The sequence below is a fragment of the Marmota flaviventris genome, chromosome 4 (genome assembly GCF_047511675.1).
Source record: "Marmota flaviventris isolate mMarFla1 chromosome 4, mMarFla1.hap1, whole genome shotgun sequence".
NCBI lineage: Eukaryota > Metazoa > Chordata > Mammalia > Rodentia > Sciuridae > Marmota > Marmota flaviventris.
The window spans coordinates 30117896-30134562 of NC_092501.1; the positions used below are offsets into that span (position 1 = coordinate 30117896).

The 16667-nt window shown below is 47.2% G+C and overlaps 1 protein-coding gene across 1 annotated transcript in view; it reads left to right on the top strand.

The window, feature by feature from the left end:
* The window catches only part of Rrp12 (ribosomal RNA processing 12 homolog), a 41035-nt gene extending 32150 nt beyond the window's left edge, over positions 1–8885 (top strand). Inside the window, exons 27-35 of the mRNA XM_027930038.3 lie at positions 584–675; positions 843–1001; positions 1121–1296; positions 1522–1647; positions 3055–3104; positions 5511–5577; positions 7224–7291; positions 7601–7683; positions 8372–8885. Coding sequence (XP_027785839.2) covers positions 584–675; positions 843–1001; positions 1121–1296; positions 1522–1647; positions 3055–3104; positions 5511–5577; positions 7224–7291; positions 7601–7683; positions 8372–8474 — 924 coding nt within the window. The 3' untranslated portion in view covers positions 8475–8885. The remainder of the gene's footprint in view (positions 1–583; positions 676–842; positions 1002–1120; positions 1297–1521; positions 1648–3054; positions 3105–5510; positions 5578–7223; positions 7292–7600; positions 7684–8371) is intronic.
* The last annotated feature ends 7782 nt before the right edge of the window (positions 8886–16667 follow it).

Genomic DNA, 16667 nt, shown 5'->3' on the forward strand with positions numbered 1-16667 from the left:
GCCAGGTCCCTCTTAGCTGTGTTTGGGTCTGGTTACGATGTTAGGCAAAGTGGGCTCCATGGGCTCTACGAGTAAGACTCCTGCCCCTGTGGCCACTCAGCAGCCATGTAACACTGTTCTTTGGTTTCCTCATCTATAAATTGGGAGTTATAACATCTGTCCCATTGTGTTGTAAAGAGTCAGAGAATGTATGTAGAGTGTAAGCACTGCTCAGAAAGGCTAGAGCCAGCCAGGCGTGGTGGTGCACACCTGTAATCAGGTGCTGAGAGACCGAGGCAGGAGGATTGTGAGTTTGAGGTCAGCCTGGGCAACTTAGTGAGACCCTTTTTCAAAAAAAGGACTTAAGCTGTCATCTTAGGAAGGGTGGTCAGGGATTGTGTTGTGAAGGGGGATTTATGGGAAAGATGGGGCTGCTCAGAGTTCTTGGAAGCACAATTGAACCAAGGGGTAAGCCAGGAGAGCTACTCAAACCTTCCGCTTTTAGCTGGACCTGGTTGCTTTGTCTCTGGTGTGGACATCAGTGAGAGGTGGGTGGGATGGAAGGCATAGCACCCTCCTGACACGCTGGTGCTCTGCCTGGTAGATGGAAGCCATTGGGAAACTTTCAGATGACATGCGCCGGCATTTCCGCATGAAGCTTCGGAACCTATTCACCAAGTTCATCCGCAAGTTTGGGTGTGTGCACTTGAATGGGGGTGGGGGTGGAGCAAGCCCGGAGTTGAGGATTTCTAGTCCCCCCAGGGACTGAAGGGAAGAAGAGTCCATGATCCCTGAATACCTCCTACCTCTGATGAGTGCTCTCTGGCCAGTGCCTCTCTTCAGCCCTTCTTTGCCATTCTCAGGTTTGAGTTGGTGAAGGGGCTACTGCCTGAGGAGTACCACAAAGTCCTGGTAAATATCCGGAAAGCTGAGACCCGTGCCAAGAGGCACCGTGCCTTGAGCCAGGCTGCTGAGGAGGAGGAAGAAGAGAAGGAGGAGCCTGCCCAGAGTAAAGGTGACAGGTAAGATCATAGTGGGGTCCTAGGGACCTGGTTTCCTCCAGCCCAGAGTGTCCAGGCATTGCCCAGTTGACCTCTGCATCTCCAGGGAGTGCTCTGACTTGGGGCTTCTCTATCCTTAGCATTGAGGAGATTTTGGCTGACTCAGAAGATGAGGAGGACAATGAGGAGGAAGAAAGAGGCCGGGGCAAGGAGCAGCGGAAGCTGGCACGACAGAGGAGCCGGGCATGGCTGAAGGAGGGAGGAGGGGATGAGCCTCTCAACTTCCTGGATCCCAAGGTGGCCCAGCGAGTCCTTGGTAAGAAAGAAGTGGCTGGCCCATGAGCTTAGTGGGCCCGTGCTGGGTTTGCCCTAGTGCTGCGTTCCTGGTGGGTGGGCAGGGGCTAGCTTCTGTGATAGGCTAGTGGATAGAAGCTGCGAGGCTTCCAGTTGGGAGCATAGACCTGGCGTGTTGGTTCTAAGGAGGGTGCCAGTGGGTTAGGACTGGGCTTCCTCCTCCTCATGCCAAATTCTGCCATACCAGCTACACAGCCTGGGCCTGGCCGGAGCAAGAAGAAGGACCATGGCTTCAAGGTGAGCGCTGATGGCCGGCTGATCATACGGGAGGAGGAAGGCGATGACAAGGTAGAAGAAGAGGACACCACTAAAGGTGGGGCCACATGCCCATCCTGGGAATGCAGCTGCTTCTGGCCCAGGCCAGGGCTGCTCTTGTTAATTCGTTCAATCACTTGATGTTCATCTACCTTTCCATGCAGTGATCATTTGTTAAGGAAGCATTGGTAAACACAGGAGAGCCAGGCGTAGTGGTGCATGCCTGTTATCCCATCACCTTGGGAGACTGAGGCTGAAGGATTTTAAGTTCAAGGCCAGCCTTGGTGACTTAGCAAGACCCTGTCCCCAAGAATAAAAAATAAAAATGGCTGGGCATGTAGCTCAATGGTAGAGCTCTTGTCAAGTGTGTGTGAGACCCAGGGTTTTATCCCCAGCACTGAAAAAATAAATTCTATCTTTGAGATGCTTTGGTTCCCATGGCTGAGCTGCAGGCTCTTGACTCACTTGCCCTACTAATTGGCACTCGCAGGGCTTCCCCTGCACCTCACTTGCCAGCTCTGTGTTTATAGACACTTATTTAACATCTCATCTTGTATGTCCTTACTCCAGATTGGCATGATGCCAATATCTACTTCACAGGGTTGTTGGGAAGATGAAGTTATAGCATATATACAGTGCGTGCGTGTTTCCGTAGCTGGTCTTCTGCTCCCCTCTCATTCCTTTACTCTCCTGTCCTCTTGGTCCCTGGCTATTCCTGATGCTAAGGAAGTCCCTTTCTGCCTTTCTACTTTTCCAAAGCCTCCCCACTCTTTAGGATTCAGCTCAGGTCCTCGCCCTGTCTTTAGCATCTCGTCACACGGTGTGTTTATTTTTTTGGTTATTTCTTGACTTTGCCTGAATCTCTTTCACCTCCAAATGGTTGGCTTCATACTTCTTTATGTGCCCACAGTGGAAAGAAAAGATTTTCAAGCTGGGAACAGTGGAGTATGCAGCTACCGGACAGGCTGACTGAAGGAGATTTTAAGTGGGAAACTAGTCTGGGCAACTTAGCAAGATCCTGTCTGAAAATTAAAAATAAAAAGGGGTAGGGGTATACCTCAGGAGTAGAGTGCCCCTGGGTTCAGTCCCCAGTACTAAAAAAGAAAAACAAAAAAACAGGCTCTCAGGTAGGAAAATGAAGCAGTCCTGTCAAAGTGGAGCATGTGTGGGTCTGGGCAGTCTCTCCAGGAAACCTAGGACTTTCTTTGATCTCAAAAAAAAAAAAAAAAAAAGCTGTATTCACTTCTAAAATTGGGTCACTACTCCTTCAGGAGCCATCATCCCTGTAGCCTAGGATGGGAAAAAGGGGGCAGTGTTCAGAGGTCCTATCTCCCTTAAAAGGACAGGTCTGGGGAAGGCAGTTTTCTGGGGTTGGAGTTGGTACCCCTCATCCTGGTGAGCCAGGAAGAAAGGGTGAGTTGGGAGTGCCCTGAGTGTTCACAGGGCTGTCTTCTTTTGATGCCAGGTGAGGATGAAGAGATGGCTGACCTGATGGAGGACGCGAGCGTCAGAAGTGTGAGTAGTTGCTGTTGTCAGAGGGCCTCAGACCTCAGCTTGGGCCCCACAGCTTCACACCTGTCCCCTGGGGATATTGTGCCTGCTCTGCTCCTCAAATACTTAGTGGGTCCTCAAGGGTTGGATGCCTTGAAGCACCCCCATGTGACCTTCAGCATTGGCTAGTTGTCCTGTTGAAGAAAAAATGGCTCTGCATCTGTGAATGGCATGTGCTCTGCAGGCTGCAAGGGGAGTGGTGGCCTAAGCTCCAAGGGCAGACACCATTTCTGGAAACATGCTGGAGAGGTGTCTTCGTCTTTGTCCTTCCAGACTATGTCCAGCTCATCCAGCCCCCCTGGGCATCATTTTAGGCTGTAGCTGCCTGGTTGGGAGTGCAATAGTACTGGCGCTAAAGAGGAAGGCTCTGGGGTCACATCTTGGCCTCAGACTAACCTTTCCAAGCCCCAGTTCCTGGCCTGTAAAATGGGATTCTAAGTAGACCACCTCATAGAATTACTGGGACATTGTGATCAAATTGAGCATGTAAAGTACATTTTTGACCTGTGGTAAACTTCCCCAGTTTCCCACATACTTTCCCAGTGCCCTCTGCCTGCCTCTTCCCAAGGAGCTACTAAGTGTTGAAACAGTGCAGATTGCTGTTTGGAAAACTGGGTGAAAACCAAGCAAAGAGACTCTGGTGTCAGAGAGTGACTAAGGATCTTAGAAGACTCTGATGTAAGAGGGCTTGATGACCTGTGATCCTGGGTACTCAGGAGACATAGGCAGGAGAATTACAAGTTTGAGGTCAACTTGGGCAACTTAGAACCTATCTCAAAATAAAAAGGGCTGGGGATATAGCTCAGTGGTAGACCCTTGCCTAGCATGTTCAATTCCCAGTGCTGGAAGGGGAAAAAAAGAAGAAAAGAAAAAAAAAAACGAAGGCCCCTCATGCAGGAAGCCCCTCTGGGTGCTCTGGAGCAGTAGTATATTGCTTCTGCTTAAAAACTCTCCCTGCCTCCTCCTGAGCCTGTTTCAGTGTGGCATATCTCCCTCACCTGGGAGTTCTTCCCTTCCCTGGTCCAAGATCTGGCCTTCCATGGCACCTTCAGCCACCATCTGGTTTTATTTTCCAGGCAGCAGTAGTAGCCTGCAAATGAGTATGTCCCTGACCCCAGACTGTCTGGGCTCAAATCCAGGTTTCTCTGTGATGTGCTTGGCATATGGTGAAGTTAAGTCAGTCACAGCTCTTCTTTATAATCATTACTCATTTTTCTTGGAAATCTTGATCTGTCAAGGCTTCCCTGATTCCTTCAGCATGTCCTGTAGTCCCTCAGCAGCCTACTCGTTCCTTGCCAAGGGAATGAGGATGGCCCATGAGCAGGGCAGGATTGGGGCATCTTGTCTTGAGATGACAAGATGACAGCTCCTGCACTGACAACCCAGTGGTTTTCTTATGCCATTGCTGAGTTCTCCTCCCTCCAAAGTTGTGGGAGCCTGATGTGCTGGGGTGCCAGTAGTGGCCTCAGTGGAAGGCCAGTAGGATGGGCTGGCTGGCCTTGTCTTTGTGTCAGCTGAACCACAAACCATTTCAGGCATCATCCTCCCCAGAGAAGCCTGAGTCACGCTTCCTTGGAACACTTTCCTTTCTCCACTAGGTATCCGCTGTGCTGGGCTACGGCCAGTGCAACTGGTGCCCTGTGCTCAGACACAGCCTGTGTGCTCCAACCTGTTCCTTCTGGTCCCTCTACCTGGCACCCCTGGCCTTGGAGCTTACATGCCTTTGGAGTCTGCAGTTTTGTCAGGCTTCCAGTGCGCAGCATAGCCCCAGACTGGCCTTCCTCCCTGCGCAGCCCTAATGCAGCCCTGGGCGGGTGTTCATCGCCTGCTATAGAGTATAATTGGATGGCTCCATGTGTACTTGTTATTGGCTCATAACTGCTAGGACTCTAATGTTGAGGGACTGTAGCGACTAGCTTGGGCAGGGGTCTCCCACTGGAACTGGGTCCTGTTCCCCATGTCCCCGGGCCTGGCACTGAGTGAAGGATCAGTGCACTAGTAACCAGTGAGAAAGTTTGAGTGGAGTTTGTGAGAATTGAAGACTTGGTGAAGGCCTTCCCTCCAGAGAGGTCTAGGACCTCATTTCCCTGTTAGGAAATAAGGGGCTGGGCTGGCTTTAGGGTGCCAGATGGGTACCCATGTTCCTAGGGTGGAGTTTAATGTGGAGAGGCAGGCCTGCGGTCAGGACAAGGACTAGAGCCTCACTGTGTAACCTGCCTTAGGGCCTTTGTTTCCTTATCTGTAAGTAGAGGATGGAGGGACACTCATGTTCAACGTAGGTTGCTGTTGCCAGTACTGATGTCATTAGTGAACATGTTATGTCCCTTTTTACTGACTTCCTGCTTGTTACCTTTTTTTTTTTTTTAATAGAGGAAGAGGCGTAAGCAGCAGAAAGAGTCTGAGGAGGAGGAGCTGGAGATGCCCCCTCAGTACCAAGGTAAGGTTTCCACTTCTTTCTCTTGGGGCACTGATTCCTGTCATCTACACCAGGCAGAGGAGTGGCAGGGAGGGATGCAGAGCCCTGATTTTGTATAGCCAGTTTGTTACTCAGTTGGCACCAGCATATATTAGCTGACAGGACTGGGATGGGCAGGAATAGGGAGTCAAGGATGAGAAGGCTGTGCACGTGACCCCCACTCTTCCTGAGGCCAGTGCTGCCCACCCACCCAGGCCTTCCTTGACCAGCCCTGACTCAGGCCAGGTCCAGGTTGACAGGACTTGGGTAGATTAGTGTTGGGCCTGGCCCTTCCTGGGTTCCCTTCTATGTTTGTCTCTGAGGCCCAGGTTAACCCCCAGAGAAGCTACTAGAAATGCCAAGGTGATTTCTCAGCTTTCTTCCTTCCAAGGTGCCCCTGCAGGGCCCTGCCCCAAAGCCCTTGCACCAGAGCCCTTGCTGTACATGTAAAGGCCAGGGGCTCTTTGGGAAGACTTTTATTCTGAGAGTGGTCCCATAGCATCCTGACCCTGGTGGAGAATCTTTTGACTCCTCTTCTGTCCCCACAAGCTGAGGCGCAGCTTACCTATTGTGCACTGAGATGACGTGGTGGGGAGAGGAAGCAGTACCAGTCAATGGGGCAGGAGGATTCAGGTCAGCTGCTGCTTAGCTGTGTGACCTTGGTCCAGTCACACTACCTTTCTGTCTCATCTGTAAAAAAAGGATTCATGTTAATCTTCTCAGAGAGTCCTCTGGAGTTGGCATTGTAGAATTCCATCTCTGATTAAAGTCTAAGCTGAAAATGAGCTGACCTGAGACAAGACCTTGATTTCAAATCTCTGTTCAATGGGATTAATAGCTGCCTTTGTATCTCAGAGTACAGGTGTGAGCCCAAATGAGAAAAGAGTGGGGAATCTTTGTGGGGTTTTTTTTTTGGGGGGGTGGTGGTACTGGGAAGGGTACCAGTGATTGATCTCAGGGGCACTCGATCACTGAGCCACATCCCAGCCCTATTTTGTATTTTATTTAGAGATGGGGTCTCACTGAGTTGCTTAGGACCTCGCATTTGCTGAGGCTGGCTTTGAATTCACAATCCTGTCTTAGCCTCCCAAACCCCTGGGATTATAGGCATGCACCACTGCACCCAGCAAAAAGTGGGGAATCTTAAAATGAGCTGGGTGGCAGAGCTGAGGGTTGAACCTTGGTGCACTGACCACAAACCCCATGTTCAGGAGGATGACTCTAATGAGGATGTAGCTCTGCAGTCAAGCACTCGCCTGGCATCCTAAAGCCCTGTGTTCAGTCCCCAATAGCACAAAAATAAATAAATAAATATCAAATTATTCTAAAATAATTGGAGCAGGTATAACTTTGGAGAATATGGGTCATTTTATGTTGGTTGGGAATACCAGAAATCATTAGTAGGCCTCTCGGGATTCTGGGTCAGTCTGAAGAGCCTAGTGGTCTGTCAAGTCTCTATGCAGATGCTCCCTTAAGGGAGGACTTCGCCCTTGCTTGGTAAGGATAGAGTTGAGTTCCTCACCTATGCTCATCTACTCTCCAGCAGCCCTCTGGAGAAGGGGTCCCTTGTCCCCCAGAAGGGTGCTACCCTTGCTGTGCCTGACTTGTAGTCTTTATTCTCCCCACAGCTGGAGGCTCTGGCATTCATCGCCCCGTGGGCAAGAAAGCCATTCCTGGGGCTGAATACAAGTCCAAGGTAATGGCTGCAGGTGGGGTCTCCTGGTAATGAATGGGTGCCAGGGAGGGCGAGAAGGAGCTATGCCCATCACTGTCCTCAAAAGGCACTTTCGTGGAACCAGACAGGCCAAAGAAGAAGGGGCACACCCATGTCTTGTTGGCCTCTGAACTTGCGGGCCTTGGTAAATGGCTTCCAGGGCCACAGGAGCTCTTTGGTGCCATCCAAAGCAGAGAATGAAGGAAAGGGAGGTCATAGGCCTATGAAGTCAGTATGGGGAACAATGGGAACCCCACACTCCCAGCTGACTCTGTTTCTCTGGATAAGCAGAAGGCAAAGGGTGATGTGAAGAAGAAGGGTCGGCTGGATCCCTATGCCTACATCCCCCTCAACAGAACCAAGCTCAACCGCAGGTATGGTGGTGTGGGGCAGGGCAGGGCATTCCATGTTCAGAGCGCGCTCTCTTCTCACTGAATTATCAACTCAGTTGTTCAGTTCTTCCAGAATTTTTTTTAGCATATACCTGCAAGTAGTTGGTACCTACTTGTATGTGGCTTTTTTAAACATGATTTTGCAATTCAGAAATTTTCTTGTATATATGTACTTTATATGCTTGTCATTTCTATAATAGCTCTGGGTAATTGCTTTTCTAATCCCCTTGTTGGGAAATGAGAATCATTTCCACTTTGGGTGTTAAATAGGGTTCTTTGAGTTAAGTGTGAGAGCTATACAAGATGCCATGTAGGAATACTTGGCAAATGCATGTTACTCGTAAACAGGGTTCTAAACTTCAGTATGCTGGCTTAAAGTCAACCTTTAGAAAGAAGGATGGGTGGATAGAGTGAACTTTGTCCTTTTCTGTCCATTTGAGGAACAGTGAGGGGAGGACTGTTCCAGGTGGGATTGTGCCAGAGTGGAACAGCCTGGGCAGGACACATGCCATGTAGAAACTGGGGTTGCACAGGGTTGCCCCAGTTTATGTGCTGCCCACCCTGACAGCCCCCTTCTTCCTGTCTCTGCTGGTGCTCGGGGTGGTCATCATTTGACATTAAGAGGAGATGAATCCACCTGTTAAGACCCTTCTCTTCCTTGTCCCTACAGGAAGAAGGTGAAGCTACAGGGACAATTTAAAGGTCTGGTGAAAGCTGCCCAGAGGGGGTCCCAGTTGGGACACAAACTCCGCAGAAAGGATCGCAGGCCCTGAAGCTCCAGAGCCCCTAGGCTGCTCTGTGGTCCATCCTGAGGCCCCTTTTCAGTTCCCACACTGCTTGACATCAGCTCCAAGTGCTCAGGATTGGCACAACCTGGACTCAGAATGACTTTTTGGAACCAGGGCTTGGCTCCCAGAAACACCCAGGATTTTGGAAGTTCCAAATGGAAACTGTTCTTTAGGGACATCCCCATTTCCTGAGGATGAGACTGTGACCTCAATACCTCTGAGTAGGCCCCACAAAGCAGTGCTTCCTGCCATAGTGACCATGAGCAGCTGAGCAGTGATCTTTTCCTCCAGTGGCTCATAGCCACATGACAGCCTCAGCCTGGCCATGATCTGCCTTTGTGAGATCTGCTGTGATTAGGCGCAGAATAAATGTGCATCACCGTGTTTTAGCCCTGACACTGTTGTATAACCTTCCCTACTCCAGGGGTAAGGACATATCTGGTTACTGGCTGCAGTGACTTGATCCCTTTCCTATGCAACTCCCAACATGTAGTCCAGGGCATAACTTTGCTCTGTCCATAGGTCATGCCTTGCAACTTGTCCAGGAGTACCAGTGGCCAGAGGACTCCCTAGTTGCACTTTACAATCCCCATCAAAAAGTGATGTTTAGTGGGTAGGAGGGGAAGTGCATTCTTGTGGCTGGACCCTAGAACTGTGGTCGGGTACAAGGGATTGGAACAGAAGGGAGGTAGTAGCTGAGAGCTTTGGCTGCATCTGGGCACAAGGCTCTGCCAGCATTTTTGTCCATTGATTCAAGTGTTTTGTGCCCCTCCATGTGCCCAAAGCAGCTTGGTTTATCCATCTCCCTGTTCCCACACATCTGTTTTCCCAGATCCTGTTGTGGTGCTGTGTGATTCCCACTAGTCCAGCTTTTGTTGGTCTGATGCAGACCTTCTGTGCTTGAGGTCACTTATCGCATAGGCCCAGGGTCCTCATTTTTTTTTTGTTTAGGGATTGAAACCAGAAGTGCTTTACCACTGAGCTACATCCCCAATTCTTTCTATTTTTTTATTTTGGGCATTTTATCACTGAGTTACTGAGGGCCTCACTAAATTTCTGAGGCTGGCTTTGAATTTGTAATCCTTTTGCTTCAGCCTCACAAATTGCTGGGATTATAGGTGTGTGTCACTGTGCCTGGCAGCCCAGGGTCCCCTTGGGTATGCTTCGCAACATCAACCAGAAGCAAAGTACTATCAGGCTATTCCTACGCTCCAATGAGGAATATGCTTTGTCCCCTGACACTTGATCTGTGAGTTTTTCTGGCTTTTTCTCCTTGTGAGATGAGACCATACACACATTCCTTGATAGTTTCCATTCTGATTTAATGCCTTTGGTTCCAGTAATGCTTCCAAGAGGTGCTAGGTATCTCTTAGTAGCATGTCCCTTGATGTATTTTATTCATTTTCCAAGATGTGAGTCTTAACTGGACCCAGTACCCCCAAAGACCTCCCAATGGTCTTGGGCTGAAAATCAGAGGAATCGGGCTGGGGATGTGGCTCAAGCGGTAGCGCGCTCGCCTGGCATGCGTGCGGCCCGGGTTCGATCCTCAGCACCACATACAAACAAAGATGTTGTGTCTGCCAAAAACTAAAAAATAAATATTAAAATTCTCTCTCTAAAAAAAAAAAAAAGGAAAAGAAAATCAGAGGAATCACACTTCGCCCAGAGATGGCACTGTTCGCATGCTTTTATCATAGAATTCTGAGATTGGAGAGTAAGTAGGAAAAATGGTCAAAAGAGGTGAACATTGTGGGGCATGGTGGCACACACCTCTAATCTTGACTCAGGAGGCTGAGGCAGGAGGATTATGAGTTCATGGCCAGCCTCAAAGCAATTTAGTGAGTCCCTAAGTGGCTTAGTGAGACCCTGTCTCAAAAAATAAGCTGGGGACGTGGTCAGCAGTTTAGTGCCCCTGGGTTCAATCCCCTCTACCAAAAAGAAGTGACCACTAAGGATTTGCAAAGGTGATCTAACTATGACCGCTGTTAGTGTACCCATAAGGTGTGTCAAATTAAGCCAGCCCCAGTTTTTTCCTATTCATGTCCTTTCTCAGGTAATGAAGCATACACTAGGAAGCCTCATGAAGTGGGGACAGATATGAGCCAATTGTCCAGTATTGACGTCATTAAGAAAGGAAGCTGGCCTGCTTATTATAACATATTTCCCAAGAAGCATTGTTGTCTTTCAAAGGTGGGAGGGGCAGGTGACCTAGAAAGGTTGGTATTAGTGATGTGCCTGACTCCATATTCTTCTGGAAGTAGACTTTAAATATAAATTATTTTGCTGCAGAGGCAAAAATTAATCTGCCCCAGAAACTTCAAGTGCTCAAAACGTGTTGCAAAAGTCAATGCTGCTTTGGGGTCACCAGTAGGAGTGAAGGGGGATCTTAGGAGTGTTCATCAACACAAGAGTCATTTAGTTTCAGGGCAAAAAGAAAACTTGAGAGCTTCCACTAAGATCCAGATTTACTGTTTTATGTTTTTTGTGATGTCAGACTGTTGAGGCTTTTCTGGGTCTACCTATCCTTTGTTCATTCTCTGATAACAGGTTACATCTTGCCTGGTTACCAAAAAGGCCAAGGTGGTCAGGCACTAGGGATTGGCAAAGGCAGACTGAGTGTGCCCCTGTCATGACACTTCTGAACATGGGCAAGTCAGGTTAGGCCAGTCCTCACCATTCCCTGTTCCCTTGTGGTTGTGGCAGAGGTTTGGTGGTGGCTGTCCTGGAGGTTCACTATTACCAGTGGCCATCTTACTAGGTCCTCAGTCTTCTTGCAGTCTGATCAGCCAAGGGAGGATTTTTTTTTTTTTTTAAAGAGAGAGAATTTTTTAATATTTATTTTTTAGTTTTCGGTGGACACAACATCTTTATTTTATTTTTATGTGGTGCTGAGGATCGAACCCAGCACCCAGGCGAGTGCATTACCGCTTGAGCCACATTCCCAGCCCAGGGTGTTTTTTTCTGTATTATTTACAACACATGAGAAAATTGTTTATGATGTTTCAATAGCCTCTGAAAACAGAGGCTATTGAAACATCCTCAGGGTCCTTTCCCAAAAGCTTCCCTTTTGGTTGCTTATGTTTCTTCAAAAGATAATCTAAAAAATTAAATGTCTTCTAATTTTGCTAGAAAAACAATAAATATTCACAAGAATATTTAGAAAAGTCAGAAAAGTAAAAGGGGGCCTAGAATCTGTCCACCATTTTTTTTATATATAGGGCCTATTTTTGAATACAAAAATATAGTTTTTAAAGTTTATTTTCTAAATTTGCACTTGACTATAACAGTTTTTACCCTACCTATGTAAACAGTTCATAAATATAATTTTCAATGGCCCAGTTTAAAGTGTCTGCCCAAGGGACATAGCTCAGTTTATTTATAAAAGATTCAAAAGTATGTCGCTCCTTGCTTACGCAGGAATTTAAAGCCATCACTAGATGCTAGATCATGGGCAAGCAATATTTAGAAAATGACATGATGAATACTCCTTGTTCTATTTTTGATATACATTATGATAAATAGAAAAATGACTGTACTCCAGAAAATAACCCTGATTTGGGACAACCTAAGTTGATTTGCCATTTCCTGAAATCATGCTTAATGTAACTGCTTCCATTAGAAACAGTTACCATGTTGTTAAGAGAACAGCCGAGTCATCCAAGGCCAGGGCCACAGTGGCAGGTTTCCTCTTCCCATCCCAGGTTCCACTGACTGATCATAGAAACACTAGAACAGGATTTTGAGGCTGTGGTCAATCAGCAAATATGAAGATGTAGGCAGAGGGTTCAGTGGCTTGCCACCACATATTTACTGCAGAGCCCTGTGAGTCTAAAACCAGGATCAGGTTCAGAGGCAAATCCAGACCAAGGGGCCTACTCAATTTCTTAGTTTTCAGTGGACACAACATCCTTGTTTGTATGTGGTGCTGAGGATCGAACACGCGATGCCAGGCGAGCACGCTACTGCTTGAGCCACATCCCCAGCCCCCAGTTTATTAATTTGTAATGAGAAATATAACTGCCCAAGATACTCGGCGACTGTTCAGGAAATATTTTACCTTGCGTTGGAAATCAAAAACTATTGTAGTATAAAATGGGACAAAGGGAGTCCTACAAGTGATATATTAATAATGTCATTGAGAAGGGACAGTTTTATCTCCCTGGGGATTTCCTAGACATTGGGCCCATTCTCACCGCAGCCTATTGGGGCTACCCTCTGGTGGTTTGTGCTCCAGAGCAGGCAGATCCTTCCTCTCTGGTGTTTCATAGACTCTTTGCAGCCACTTTCCTGCTGCAGAGAAGCTTTTCTGAGATTTAATTAGGCCCCTGCTTCCTTCACATGCAGGCATGCCTGGATTGAATTTCCAAGCACAGCTCTTCCGGCTCTCACCAGGGAGACAGCATGTTCCCTCTGGAGCCTTGTACAGATAACTAATCCTGTCCATCATGTGTGCACTTGAAGGGTTTAACTTCCAGAGGGCAACATGATTTCCAAATTCCAGGGATGTCACCCTGAAGACCCATATGTACTAATTACAGAGCTGATCATTTAAAGTCACAATTTCAGAGAGGATCTGAAGCCCGGCTGGTGGGCAGATGGTTTTGTGAATGGTGCCAGGAATAGGCTATGCAGGCCTCGTGACTCCTCTGCAAGTTCTGCCAGCTCTTGAAGTCTTGCTTTTAACCAGAACTGTGTTTACAACATAGATATTGGACTTGAGGCCACAGAGCCTGAGTTATATACACAGTAGATAACCTGAGACCAACCCTTAGTTGTAAATATGCTCATAAAAATGACAAGGCACAGTGTAGCCCAAGCAGATTTTACTCAGCATGTGTATCAATTGGATCATTGCCCCGTAATTCTTATCTAAAAATGTTTTCTTAATCATTCCAGCAGCAAGTCCAACTTGCTTACAGTAATCAGGCAGACTACTAAGGCAAACAGTCATTCATAAAGTAGCAAAGGTGATATCCAGTATTTTAAAGATAGTTCTTCCCCACCCACATGAGGATTGTCAGATGGTCACATGCGTCCTCTTCCTCAGAACCTTGCACAGGGGCCTGGTGTCTGCTGTGATCGTGGGCAGTCACGCCTGATCTCACTGCCAGATCCCAGTCTCATGTGCAGATACAGTGGCAATTGCAGCCTAAGCTCCCACAGAGCTCTTTAGTTTGCCCAAGGCATTTTCACCCACTTTCTCTTTCAATATGACAGTAATATCTGATTGTGGTTATCATTAGGATTCCCAGCCAAAGACAGAGGATGAGTGGTTTGGGCAGAGTCATACAGATGGCATAAAGTGGCACCCACGCACCCAAAGTTCAAGTTTCCACTGTGCAGTGCCCTGGGGAAAGCACAGTGTGATTAGGCATCACTGTGAATTTCCATATGCTGCATGAGGTTGGGACACCAGTGTCTGCTCTCCTTCCTGCCCATTACCTTGCAGGTGCTTTGCTCTGAAATCCCTACATCTCTGGGATGAAATCCAATTATACAGTTCTCTTTGTACAAGGTGAGAGGAGTGAGGAGTTGTGCCAGGGTTGACTTTTTGTTGTTGTTGATAAAACTTTATTTTCATTTATTTATACATGGTGCTAAGAATCGAACCCAGTGTCACACATGCTAGGCAAGCGCTCTACCACCGAGCCACAACCCCAGCCCCCAGGGTTGACTTTTGACATGAAGGGTGGGGCAGAGCTGTGCTGGGCTGTGAGTTCCTCTTCTGCCTTCAAGGAAGGGATACAGTTGGCCTGTAAGTTTCCTTTCTTTCCATCATTTTCTTCATCCACATTCCTTATTTTCTCTCCCTCTTTCATACACACACACACATACATTTTTATTGTGAATTTATTCTGAGCAAAGGACTTCCAAAAAACATTTTGTGAGACATGGGAGATACTGTAATGAGCAATACAGAGAGGACACTTGCCTTGACAATATGTATAGCGGAGACACTCAAACAGTAAAACCTAACTAGAACAGTGCTACGAAAGTTTAGCACAGATGCCACTGGAGGACCTGAGCTGGACAAAGGGGCCGTGGAAGGAGGGCCTCCTGGCAAAGACCTGAAGGATGAGTAGGCTTTAGGGAGCCAAATAACCAAGGGTCCAAACTTCCCAAGTACTGGAGCCTAAAGGTAACTGGTTGGAAGATGGGCTTAGGTTGGGCCTGTCTCAAGCCTCCATTGCACACCAGGCTCACTATTTTCCTTAAATTGTACAGTCATGTGTGTGTGGTTGCTGGTAGAGGGCTCCTCCACTTTGGAGCTTTGCTGTTGTAGGCAAATAAGGGGAGAAAGAATGTCTCAGACTAAAAAAGAATATGTATAAAGGCCCTGCAGCAGAAAACCACTAGCTTCTTCAAGTAAATACCGGGAGGCCAGGGTTGCCCAAACAGAGTAGCAAGGAAGAAAATGAAGTGGCCAGGGCTGGTTTTAGTTCTCACACTGTTTTGGATTATCCCAACTCAAATTGGAGGACGGGCTGGGTAAGAGACTGACCTAATTCAATTTGGGCATTTTTGTTTATTTTTTTTTTAATTTTTATTTTTTTTGGGGGGGTTGGGGGAGTACTGGGGATTGAACGCGATACTCATATATCTACAGATATTTTATTTTTTTTAAAATTTTGAGATAGCGTCTCAGTATGTTGCCCAGACTGGCCTTCAATTTGTAATCATCCTGCCTTCAATTTGTAATCATCCTCCTGAGGTTGCTGAGATTACAGGTCTGCACCCCAAAACCTACCTTGCCTTGGGTTTTTAAAGAATGATTGAAGTCTGTGCAGAAAATAGGCTGTAGAAGGTCCAGGGCAGCAACAGTGAGACTAGTTAGAATTTTTTTTTTTTTTTTAGTTGTAGATGGACACAGTACTTTTATTTATTTTTATGTGGTACCAAAAATAAATAAAAGTTCAAACCCAGTGACACACATGGTAGGCAAGCACTCTACCACTGAGCCACAATCCCAGCCCCACTAGTTAGAATATTAATGTATTATTCAAGCAAAAGATGATGGTAACTTGGACCAGGGGCTTTGTAGTAAGGTGCTGGGCAGCAGTTGGATTCTGGATATGTCTTAAAGGGAAATTGGATGTGGGATGTGAAAGGAAAGAAAGGAATCGGGATGACTCTTGGCCTGAGTAATGGGAATCATGCAGAGAGCGTTCACCGACAGAGCTGGGGGAGACTTCAGGCAAGTCAAGCAAATAGAGTGGGATATCAACAGGTGGGTGATGTAGACAAAGAGGAGAACAACTCTAAGGCCCAAGCCTGGGACACTCCAAGAATAAAGGCCAGTAAAGGAGGAATAGCTACTAGGGTAGAAGAAATAAAATAAAACCAGGAGAATGTGGTACCCTGGAAGCTAGGTGAAAGCGACGTGTTAAGGAAAAGGGGTCATGAAATTCATGGAACCTGATGAGCAGTCAAGTAAGAAGTCAAGTATTGGTCTTAGGGACAAGGGAGTTTCGTGAACTTGGCAGTTCAGTCCAAATTTCTCTCTGAAGTTCATTTAAAGGGAAGTGGGATTATATATATTTAAAAAGACAGTGTTGGGGTATAGCTGTGCGGTAGAGGGCTTGCCTAGCATATGCAAGGCCCTGGGTAAAATCCCCAGCACTAAAAAATGAATAAATAAACAAAAGACAACACTTAAAAGCAACAAAGAGCTAATAGAAGGCAGGTAATGCACAGCTATTGGGGAGGCTGAGGCATGAGAGTTCAGCGCCAGCCTGGACAAATTAACAAGATCCTATCTCAAAATAAAAAGGTCTGGGTATGAAGCTCAGTAATAAATGGCTTGCAGAGCAAATGTGAGACCTTGAGTTCAATCCTGAGTAACCATAAAACAATAACAAACCTAGCAAAACAGTGAGGTATTGCCCAACTGAGACTAGAAAGGAGAGATGAGGCCCACAAGAGAGGGGCAGGCTTGATGGTATAGATCTGAAATCCTGGCTACTCAGGTGGCTGAGGCAGAAGTATTGCAAGTTCGAGGCCACCCTGGGCAATTTAGTGAGACCATGTCCTAAAGTTTAACACATAAAGGGTGGGGGTATATTGCTGAGTGGTAGAGCACTGGCCTGGCATGCCCAAGGCCCTGGGTTCAGTCCCCAGCACCACCACTACTGCCACCACAACAGAGGAACTTTTGTCTAAGTGGTGGTGGTACAAATA